This window comes from Leucopleurus acutus (genome assembly GCF_964270905.1).
Source record: "Leucopleurus acutus genome assembly, chromosome: 13".
Classification (NCBI taxonomy): domain Eukaryota; kingdom Metazoa; phylum Chordata; class Mammalia; order Artiodactyla; family Delphinidae; genus Leucopleurus; species Leucopleurus acutus.
The window spans coordinates 56007714-56019042 of NC_139155.1; the positions used below are offsets into that span (position 1 = coordinate 56007714).

At 49.9% G+C, this 11329-nt stretch overlaps 1 protein-coding gene across 2 annotated transcripts; it reads left to right on the plus strand.

Annotated features, from left to right (window-relative positions):
- The first annotated feature begins 2241 nt into the window (after positions 1 to 2241).
- TGIF1 (TGFB induced factor homeobox 1) lies at positions 2242 to 10276 on the plus strand. Of its 2 annotated transcripts, XM_082852470.1 has the most exons (4): positions 2242 to 2350; positions 2602 to 2786; positions 8155 to 8381; positions 9187 to 10276. In XM_082852470.1, the coding sequence occupies exons 2-4, from the start codon at positions 2771 to 2773 to the stop codon at positions 9760 to 9762; spliced, it is 819 nt and encodes a 272-aa protein (XP_082708596.1). In that variant the 5' UTR covers positions 2242 to 2350; positions 2602 to 2770; the 3' UTR covers positions 9763 to 10276. The 2 variants fall into 2 exon arrangements, with proteins under 2 accessions (XP_082708596.1, XP_082708595.1); XM_082852469.1 differs by lacking the exon at positions 2242 to 2350 and having other exon boundaries at positions 2491 to 2786.
- The last annotated feature ends 1053 nt before the right edge of the window (positions 10277 to 11329 follow it).

Consider the following 11329-nt stretch of genomic DNA (forward strand, 5'->3'; position numbering starts at 1 on the left):
ACCCGGGGCAGGGGGCCCGTGTTCCTCTCGGGAGCATCTCGCCAGCTTTAATAGCTGCTTCGGTGTGATTCGCTCGAGCCAAAGGTGAGCATTGCCCGGACCAAGCCGGACCTCCAGCGAGAGAGTTGAAAGTTCGACTTTCTCCTCCTGGCCATTTGAAAAGAGGCTTTTAATTCTCGGCGCCCCTTCCCCGGTAAAGTTTGTTTTCTAGCTATAAACTCCCTGCAACCCTCGGTTTCCATCTCGGCTGCTTGAGAATCGCAATAATCAGCCAAGTTCACTTAGACGAAGGAAAAGATACTTTTGTGTACATAATGAGAGCCACCGCGTGGCCGCGGAGAACCACGCGGAAGAAGGAAACAGTTTTGTCTCGCGCTGGTGCAAACGGCCCAGGGGGAGGGTTAAGCCGACCCGAAGGCGGGTTTCGTGGACCGGCTTCGAAAGAGGCCGAGGCAGCCGAAGCGGCTTTCGAAGTTAGCAAACAAAGCGTCTCCCCAGTAACCGGCTCCAGACGAGGCTCCTGCCACCCCGACCGCTGAGGCGCAGCGCCGGCGGTCCGGCTCCTCCTCCTGCGTCCCTCCTCCCGCGTCCCTCCTCCCCCTTCTCCCGGTCCCCAACGGATGTGAGCCACCAATCCCAGCAACAAACAACCCTTCAAACGCGGGAGCTGAGCGGCCCTCTAACGGGCCCCTCCCCGCCCCACATCTGTCCTGCGCGCGGGCGCAGCCGCTGATTCATCTGCCGCCAGGCCGGGAAGGAACTGCGCTCCGGCAAGTTACAGGGGAGCCCCTCCAGGCTGGTGGTTTCCCCCAGGACCATGTTCCCCCCTTGGTCGTTTTAGATGTGTGTTCTCTTAGGTGCCGAGCAGTCGGCACACCACAGGAAAAAAATAATCGTAAGGTCGTTCCCTTCTTAGACTGACGCTGTTTTCCTTATTTATCCATTTTAAGCCCTGTAATTGGAAAAAACCACCCAAGCTTTGTAAACTCTGGCCTTATTCACTCTCGGGGCGGGGGTGTCTTTTTGGGGGGAGGGTGAGTATGTGGGCGGCTGGCTTTAATTTTCAGTGTAATCCTAAAACAGAGGCTCCAAAATCTAGTTAGTCATCGTTTGGCTGCCTTATTCCTCCTTGGGTTGAACCTTATTTCCACGGAGCTTCTGCCGGGTTCTTCACAGAGATTACAAAACAAAAACAGCACAGAGCAGAAACTGGAGGCTGACTCGGGAGCTGACGTCTCTATCAGGCTAAATTATTTACGTTTGGGTTTTTTTTTTTTTTAAGTGATGGGGAAAGTCTTAGTGTGGCATGTGACAGTTCGTTTACTTCAAAACGACGAAGGGGACAAACGCGAAAAGGAGAGGAGAGGAGAAGTCTTTTTAAAGGGTAATTTCATCTAGGAACTCCTACTGGAGTCCTCCTCTCAACCAAATTAAAGCAACAGGAACATGTATTTACTTAATGGTTAGTTTCTGTTTGAAGTACCGGGGGTGGGGGGGTGGGGAGAAAAGGGTCCCCTAGCAGGATATAAGTCCTAAAAGTAGACTCTGTTTACCGAAACAGATGAGCGCCCCCGGGGGTGGTAGCCCCCTTCCCATAAAGGCGGCACAGCTGCCCGGGTCCGGGGGTGCGGATGTCAGGCCGAGTCTAGGCGGGGCGGGCGCGCGTCCGGGCCATCCCCAGGCAGAGACTTTTAAAGAGCATGTGAGCATGACAAGTGTCTGTCCGCAACATGTTAGATTTCGAAACTGCCTTGCAATCCAGTACGAAACTCGCAGCTTTAGCCGGGGGGAACAGACTTTCACCCGGGGTGTCTGTGCCTCATCCTCCCCCCCCCCCACTGTTGCTGTGGAGGAAGAGCCCCCGGAGGAGAAGGGTGCGCCGCGCCGCGCCCGCGTGTCAATGGCAGCCGCGCATTCTGGAAGAAGTTGGTTCTTGTCCCGAATACTTTTCCTACGGAGCCCCGCCCCTTGAACCAGCAGCCGCTGTCTTCTCCTGCTGCCAGAGCGGGGACGGTGGAGTTGGGGCAGCTGTCAAAAACGAAAGGGGAGCCTTTTCTTCCCTGGGGTGGAGGAGGGGGAGGAGGAGACGGCCTCTTTTCCATCTGTTGCAATTTCCTAACCAAACGCACCCTCGCCAGGCCCGGGAAGAAAGGCCTAAAGTAGAAACTCGGGGCGCTCGGCTGGTGTCGCCGCCGCCGAGCCGGGGATGCAGGCGGCGTGCGCGCAGTGGGGAGCAGCGATCGCGTTTCTGGGCTCGGCCGCCCCCACGAGGAACGGGTGACAGCGGCCCGGGGACGCGGGGTGAGGCGGCGCGGCCGCGGCGCTCGGTGCCGTCCTCCGCGGCTGGAAGGTGCGGGGGAGGGGCGGAGGAGCGGCGGGGCGGGCGGGGGACGGGGCGGGCGGCTGGGGGCGGAGGCAGGACCTCCTGTACCTTCCCTCCTCGCCTCGCTCACTCTGACAGCGCCGAGGTGCGCCGAGCAGGAGCGGGGAACAAAGGAGCGGTGTGGGGAGGGGAGCGAGTTGGGCGAGGGGGAGCCCCCGGCCGGCTGCCAGAAGATTCCGGCAGGAGGAAGCCCAAGTGTCACTTGAATTCCACCCAAGGAGCGGGAGCCTGGGATCCGAGCGCCTTGTTTAGCAATAACGGCTGGAGCGCGTCCTACAAGTTACGGGAGAGTCGGCCGGGAAGGAGGACAATCACTCGGCCCCTTCGCCCTCGCTCCTAGCCCCTGGAGACCCCAGCGTCGCCTCGCGCTGGAAGGGGAGCTCCAGAATGAAAAGCAAGAAAGGTAAGGCTCGCGGGCTGCGCGCGCCGTGGACGCGAGTCCCAGGGAAACGTGCTCGAGGGGCGGCGCTGGGTTCGGGGCCAGAGTGACTTGGTGGACTTTTCCGCCCCGGGGCTCGCAGGCCCGAGCGGCGGCCGTTCTCTTTGTTGAGGCTGCGTCTGAAATGGCAGTTGTTGTTTCCTTCTTAGACACAACACCGAGGGGCTGTTGTGGGGAGACGGGCCTCTCCACGCTGCTGGCACGTTGTCAAGAAACACGCTCGCCGCCTTGTTTGTGCGCCTCCAAGTTTCATTGTCTCCGCAGACACCCCACGCTCGCCGCGTGGCTTCTTGCTCTTTCTCGCGGGCGAGGGAGTGGGGTCCGGGTCGGGGGCACCCCTGCCCCGCTTTTCCCCGTTGGGACCCTGGGCGGCCCGGCCGGCGGAGCCGCGGCGCCTTTGTCTCAAAGTTGGGCTCCTGGGTCCCCGCTCACTCCCGGCTGGGCCGGGCACGTCTTCTCCAGGGATGGGGCGTTTACACCATCAGAGGAAGGCGACTCTGGACCCCAGGTCGCCCCCGGGTGTCGGTCCCTTTGGAAAGCTAGACTTTTCAGAATTCCCAGCCTCTACAAGTTTTCCCACGATGTATCTGGGGCAAGAGGAAGAGTTAGGACTGCGGGCAAGCGGCGTGCAGTCAGAATGAGTTCAAGTGTGACATGCAAAGAGTGAGTCTGTCATTGTTTCCACGAAGCGTTCTGGAAGCTTTATAGCTAAAACTTGCCGTCAGTCTGGTTTAAAAACAAAATACACAGAAGGAAAAAGGGGGAAAAAAGGCACCACCACGAAAGGTCAAAGAATTTTAACTCCCTTTTGAAGTTAACTTTTCAGTCCCTAGCAGGGAGGTACCCCCGAATGTTCCGTCGTGGGCCGGAGTTGGCTTTTCTGTTGTGATTTATGTCGAGTGGTTCAAAACAGAAGTTAATCGCTCGGGGAAGCCAGCGCGGGCGGGGTGGGGGGAGGGGTGGCTACTGCGCATGCCCAGCTGCGGCCAGAGTTTCTCCAGCTCCACATTCTTTCAGACTCGTCGAGCGAATACGGTTAGAACAGACTCCCGTTAGAGTGGGGCAGCCTCGAAGTCGAGAGGGTTCCCTCGGCCACATTTTCACCTTGGATTTCTGTTCGTTTGATCCTGGGCTGGTGCCTTTGAAACACGCGGAGCTCCCCACGTCCCGCTTTGCGGGCGGGAGTCAAACTAAACGTCCACCCCGGGTCTTGGTAGTTGTGGTGGAACTAACTCCCCGCGCGTCCTCTCCCCGGGGACCCTGAAGGGCGAGAGCGGGGGCTCAGAGGTTTGGACGTTTAACTGGGCTCGGCGAGAAAAGGCGCGCGGGGAGCGCCCGGGGGCGCCCAGGGAGACCAGGTCAACTCGTGGAAGGCTGACAGGTCCAGATCGTCCCTGGGAGGCGTTCTCTCCCTCCTGGTGAACTGACTGGGACAAGTTGGGTTGTTTTTGACGGGTGCGTCTTGTGATCCGCGAGCAGAGCAGAGCTGGGCTTGCGCCGGGGCGGGTTCCCCCCATTGTTCGGGCTCTGGCGGGGAAGGCTGTGATGATCCTCCCCGACCACCGTAAGGCTCTGGGGTTCCCCCCTCCCCGCTATTGTGCCGGTGCCCCCCCCGTCCTTCCCGGCACCCCTCTCTCGGCGCCCTCCCCCCACCCCAGCCAGGGGACGGGGCAGGAACCCGCCGGTCCCTGGGGAATCTTCGGGGCGCGCTGCCCCGGGGCGCGAGGTACTGCTACCGCGCCGACTCATGGAAACAATGAAAGGTGACGTGTTGGAGGGGAAACTTCGCGACTGGTTCGGAGCCCTTGCGGGGGAGCGGAGACTGCCGAGGTTGCCCGGGTTTCTTTCCCTTTTTAGGTTTTCCTGGCAAATCCTCTGCGGGTGGGCAGGCCCCTGAGGAGGTTGAGATTCACGGCCCCGTTTTCAGTTTCTTCGTGTAATCTGAAACTCCAAGGCCTGGGTTTGCTCTCACTCGTGCGGTCGGAGGGGCGACTTCAGCGGGGGCCGAGGAGTTGGCGGAACAAAAGCTCCCGGGCCGGCCGGGCCGGCCTCCTCCCTCGGCGAGTCCCTCTAGGTCCTGCCCGCCCCCGCCCCGGCCTCCAGCCACCTGGGGGCCCCGCGCCCAGTGGCCTCCGCTAGGGCTCCGGAAGAGATCTGGCTCGCCGAGTTGGACTGTCCCGTTTTATAAAAGTCAGTGAAAATCTTTTCAAGTTTTGTTGAAAACAAAAGCACTTAAAAACTCAATCGCGGAGCCGGGGATTTGGTAAGACTGCTTTGTGACAATAGTGTCTCGTCTTAGAAAACTGAGAATGCCCAAAAGATCTCCCCAAAAGATTTTCAAACAAGCAAGCAGATTCGTTGAGGAAAACCCCCTAAGTCTCTTTGCTCCCGGTTTCTGACGATGTGGGATTCTTGCTTCAGACTTCTGCGGCTGGGTTCATCCTAGCGCTCCTTGGATTTGGTGCCTGGGGGGTTAAGTACGTTTCCCGTCGCTTCTCCTGAGATGTTCTGATCAGGAAACCTGTTGGGTTAGGTTTGCTTTTTCCTATTTGTACCCTTAAGCGTTGCCCTCGGTTATTGTTATTCCCAGATCTTTTTCTAGTCCAGATTTTTTTTTTTAAGAGTCCAACTTCACAACCATTGTCGCTCTGCCCACCCCCCCCCCCGGGCTCTGCCCCTCCCCCTGTTACTACTCAGGAAAAAAAAAATGCTTTTTAGGGCTGTGGGTTTCATAGAGCATCTTGTGGCTTTCTAAACAAATCTCCTTGTATGTGGATGGAGTAAAAGAGGCTTGTGATCCCCCCGCCCCGCCCCCCCGCCCCCGACCACCACATCTTTTAAAGTGTGAGCAGAGTAAAACGCTTGGAAACAAGTCGTAACCGGGAAAGTGTTCCAAAGCTCTGTTACAATAGGAAATGAGTAACTTGGAAAAGTCTTTTTGTTTTTCCAAGTTGAGCCACAGTCCGGAGGGAGAGTTTTAATGAAAACAGTCCTGACAGCAGCAAACGTGGTTTGCTGTAGTGAAATATCAGCTGGCACAGCCGAGGAATTGAAGTCTTAACTTCCTGTTCCGTCAGCTTTTGTGCACATATTGGAAATATTTGTTAAGAGGTCCGGAGGCCTGGCCGCTCTTTTATTTAAATGAACTGAGAACAGAGTAAAGTCGCTGCAGTTTGGTGTTGCTTAACTGAAACCTGCTTTTGTGTCACTAGCCTGTTTTGAAAGATCAGGCTTCTTGTCAAACTAAGTGAGCAGATCAAAGGACAGGCTTTAGGGGTTTTTTGTTTGTTTCAAACTATTTGTGATTGTCAATTTACAGTTGGGAATTCACTGTTCAGTGAGCAGACTTTCACACTGTTTCTAAAACGTTAAAAAGGGGAGGTGGGGTTAATAGCCTAGAGAAGTTCTGACTTTTCTGACTTTTTGAAGAGTTTAAACAAATTGCTTTATTCACATTTGCTTTTGTCATTCAGTTACTTGACACGTTTTTAAAAGTTAAGATTTCTTTATCAGAGCAAATGTAAAACAGGAACATTTATAATTTCTTAAGGTTTTTTGTTAATAGTTCTTCACCCAAGTTTCAACACCGGTTTTAAAAGTTTCTCATCTTCTCAACAGTGAAAGCACTTTCAGTTTTAAATGTGCCTCCTTTTTTTTCTTTCTTTTTAAGCAGTTTAATGAAATCTGGGTTGAAAAACAAAAGATACGCAGCTGCCATTAAAATTTAGGATTGCTGGGTCTTTTACTGATGGCTGTTTGTTAATTAAGCCTTGAGCCAAAGTGAATTTGCAAGATCATCCTACTCTTTTGTTAGAACTTGCTTTACTTTGTCTTTGGAAGGTTCTGCCTGTTCTGCGGACACTCCCTCCAGCACCTTCTGCCCCCTGCAGTCCAAAACTGAAAATGTGTCACCAAGAAGAGTTAGACTCAATTAACTGATGAGCTAGCTCATCAGCAAATCTTGAATGAGTAGCTTTTTGAGTTTCACTGTGTTAAAATGCTTTGAAAGGATGGGGTTTAGGAAAAGTTCCTTTAAGATACATTGAATGGTTTATCACTCTGAGGAATATTCTGTTTTTATTTCCTATCAAGGTAAACCACTTGAGCTTATGTCAACAAAGTTAAGAGTGCCTACCTTTAAATGTCATGCTACTTTAATTTCTTTTATATAGAAATACTGGTTTTTCAAGCATACTATAGTTTGTAATTTATTTATGTTTTTAAAATTCTAAATTGTCTTCAAAACTGAGAATATACGTCTTTAGTCAGAGTAGCCTTTTGTAGTTTTGAAACGGGGAAGGGTTAAAGTTCAAAATTATCTTTAAATGTCGAAAGGGCCAAGTCTGAATTTTTGTAGAACCCAGTCTATGTGTGATTTAAATATTCTCTATGGGTGTGACTTTTTTAAAATTTCTGGTAGGATTAAAGCGCTTGTAAACAAAAGAGTTTCCTCTGGGGGTTGCATATTCAGTTTTCTTTGTCATGTAACGATTTAAAGCTGATCTCTGCTTATTGATATGTAGTATCCTGGGTTCGGATTAAACTGGCAGTTGAAATTTACGGAAGTTTTAAAGTTTATTCACTACTAGGCATCTTTTGACCTCTTACATTAAGTACTAAAAATAGAATATTTTTATGCAGTTAAATTTAAAACTTCAGGGGTTGTTTGCATTTAGTAAAAAGTGACTAGTACTGTCCATTAAAAGTAGGTGTCTAGTTTTGAATAAATGGGGGTAGCAATGAAAAGGAAAAGAAAAGGAATTGGCAGAAAATTCTGCCATGCATTTTATCTTTAGACTACTAACTGGGTTACAAGTGTAATTTTCTTGGCTTATATCAGTGGAAAAAATCTTCTTTTTTATTTCAAAACCTTCAGCGGAAGAGGGAGGAAGAACAGTGTTTCAAAGGTATATTAGTTGGATTGTTTTTCCTAGTTAGCAATGACCTCACGAAGAAGGTTGTCAGACACATCCCGTCTGCTTATGACACCTTTCCTGTTTCACACGTGGCAAGCTATTCGCTTTAGGTGCAGCTGTGTCTCACTTGCTGGATTAGACATTTCTGAGCACCATTGAAAAGGAATGTGAGATGTTGAATCCTATAGGAAAATGGGTACGAAAGGGCATCTGCCGGTGGGCTGGGAATCTAGAATATGCTGCCAGTCGAATTACTCTTGAGATTTCGCATGAGCTCTGGTGTTTCAGGACGGAAAACACCCGTTCTTCGCTTGTTTGGCTCTCAAGAGTTGAGAAAACACAGTTGTGCTGAGTGGTCAAAAGAGGTGAGCTTTGCTGATAACAGTGGCTGACGGCTGGCCTCTGTCCTCTTGTAGGTGTTGTTGCCGCGTCTGGCAGTGAGACCGAGGATGATGACAGCATGGACAGCCCCCTGGACCTCTCCTCTTCTGCTGGCTCAGGCAAGAGAAGGCGGAGGGGCAACCTGCCCAAGGAATCCGTTCAGATTCTCCGCGATTGGCTGTATGAACACCGATACAATGCCTACCCCTCAGAGCAAGAAAAAGCATTACTGTCCCAACAAACACACCTCTCTACACTACAGGTGAGGGAAAGGAACACCGGCTGTATGCCCGGGGGTGTGGTGGGTTTTTCCCCCAAAGTCGCTTTATAGCATTCCTGTATAGCAAGTCATTAAGTGCCTCCCCACTCAAAAAAGGGGGGGGGCATATCTTTTTCTTGTAAACTTTTTATAGTGCTAACAGCTAATAACTGGCTGTGTAGAGAAACAGAAACACTTGACAGTCATCTGTCAAATAGCATTTCCTTTAATGCCTAAAAGAGCCTTCCTTTATGCAACAAACATAAGAAGGAGGTTAAATCTTACTCTATTGCCCAGGAAACTGGTTTGATATTTAAACAAGTTCAGACTTCAGTGAGGTAATTCATGTTCTGTCTGTTGACATAGTCATTTGAACTGGGAAAAATCAGTAACTGGGAGGAGTGGCTCTTTTCATCCAGGAAAGGTTTTCCTGTAGTTGATTAACTTAAATGCTGGGGCGGTAGATAACAGGTTAATATGGGGAGAGTTAAAAGGTAAAATTCCCTCTCTAAAATCATTTTCAGGCGTTTGAGAATGTATACCTTTCTTTTCCTTCCTCCTGAAAAGGTTTAAGGATGATGAGAGGCCAAAAAGGGGATTTGTATTAGAAAAAGAGGAGGTTTATGACAGGAAACACCTCTCTTCTCTTGGCCGGGCTCAACTACCTCTAAATAACTTTGAAGGTCCCGATAAGCCTTTTCATGCCTCCTTTAATGCAAAGAGAGAGAGCAGTAAGGCGCCCCCAAGAAGGCTCTCGGGCGTGTTGGCGGAGTGTTAAAGCGTCTAAAACATCCCCGTATGATTTCAGGTCTGTAACTGGTTTATCAACGCCCGGCGCAGGCTCCTCCCCGACATGCTGAGAAAGGATGGCAAAGATCCAAATCAGTTCACAATTTCCCGCCGAGGGGCCAAGATATCTGAAGCCAGCTCTGTGGAGTCAGCAACAGGCATCAAAAACTTCATGCCGGCTCTAGAGGAGAGCCCTTTTCACTCCTGTACAGCTGGACCCAACCCAGCCCTAGGGAGGCCACTGTCTCCTAAGCCGTCATCCCCAGGATCCATTTTGGCTCGTCCCTCAGTTATCTGTCATACCACTGTGACTGCCTTGAAAGATGTGCCTTTCTCTCTCTGCCAGTCAGTTGGTGTGGGACAAAACACAGATATACAGCAGATGGCAGCCAGCAGCTTTACAGACACCTCCCTCATGTACCCAGAGGACACGTGTAAATCTGGACCAAGTGCACACACACAGAGTGGTCTTTTCAACACTCCTCCCCCTACTCCACCGGACCTCAACCAAGATTTTAGTGGATTTCAGCTTCTGGTAGATGTTGCACTCAAACGGGCTGCAGAAATGGAGCTTCAGGCAAAACTTATGGCTTAACCCCTTTTTTCAAGCAAAACAGTTCTCAGAAATGTTATGATTGCTGGGATGATGGCAAGAGGTGAATTGCATTATTTTATATATTTTTTTATTAATATTTGCACATGGGATTGCTAAAATGAAGCTTCCTGTTACTGAGATGTTGTCAATGGAATACAGTCATTCCAAGAACTATAAACTCAAAGCTACTGTAGAAACAAAGGGTTTTCTTTTTTAAATGTTTCTTGGTAGATTATTCATAATGTGAGGTGGTTCCCAAGATTATGTGATTTTTTTTTCCCCCTCCCCTTTTTTTGGTTGGTGTCTTTTTCAGACTGTGCAATACTTAGAGAACCTATAGCATCTTCTCATTCCCACGTGGAACAGGATGCCCACATACTGTCTAATTAATAAATTTTCAATTTTTTTTCCAAACAAGTATGAATCTAGTTGATTGATGCATTTTTTTCATGACATAATAAAGTATTTTCTTTAAAAGGTACTGTAATGCAGAGTATTTTGTTGAGGGAGGCATTTCTTAAAAATGAGTAGGAATACAGCACCCCAATGAGCAGGAAGTTGGGGGTAGGGTGGAGTGTGAGTTAGGGGGGGTGTCACCAGCTCTTTGAAGAACTGTGGACAAGCCAGGCTGTATAAACAGGATGTGTGATAATTTACTCTTGATAGGAGGCATAGCAGGCCCTCAAATCTTTACTTAAAACTGCAAGTTGGAATGAATCGTTTCCATGGGTGTTTAGCTAACCACTAAATCCCTTGGTGACCTAGTCTGCGTATTTTAAGACACGACCCACGTTGAAAAGGAAGATCTCAAAGCACCTGATCGTGGCTCAAGTTTTCAGAAGTAAACAGCAACCCAAGCAGTTCTTAGTATTGCCTCTTGCACGTTACCGTCTAAAATAATTTTTGTTCAGTGGTCCAGTCAGGTAAGGCCTCTTTACGTTTAAAAGCATCTTTGAAAACATTGTCTAAAGTGGTGAAAGCAGTGGGGTTCTGTCTCCCATGGGACTGTTAGTTTATTAGGTTTCTTTCCTAAGGTCACAGTTTGTGAAAAGCGGTACCATACACAAGTGGAGATTGTTGGGATAGGCAGTTCTTTATGAAGCCCCGATGGCTAGATGGGAATTGGTGGTGTTCCTTTCACTTGAGCAGGTTTGTCACATGCCACAAAACCATTCTTTGTAGTCATGCTTAGTATGAGGTTTCTTTGTTATTATAGTCATGTTCTTTCCAGCCCTGCCCCAGCTATGAATTGTCTAAGTTTGAGGGAGCATTAGAGCTCCAGTATTGTTTAAAGAATGTAGGAAAACCCTTCCAAACTTAAGCTTGTCTAATTTTGAAATTCTGTTTAGAAGGTGCCTACTGTAGAAAGAGCTAAACTCAAAGACTTCTCTAAGTGGAAGAGAAAAACTGATGAGGACAACCAGGAGTGGGAAGAAAAAACAAGGGAGGAGAAGGTGGTGCCTCTAGCCTGTGAGGGGTGCGGCTTTGAAGGGCTCATCAGCCTCCAGTGGGCCAGCCCCACCTCAGAGTTGCAGAAATAGACAAAACCAAAAAGGAAATAATGTAC

Excerpts from the sequence above, each read along its gene's own strand:
- TGIF1 (XM_082852470.1), top strand. Across the intron at positions 8,382-9,186 it reads CACACCTCTCTACACTACAG|GTCTGTAACTGGTTTATCAA; the intron begins GTGAGGGAAAGG and ends GTATGATTTCAG.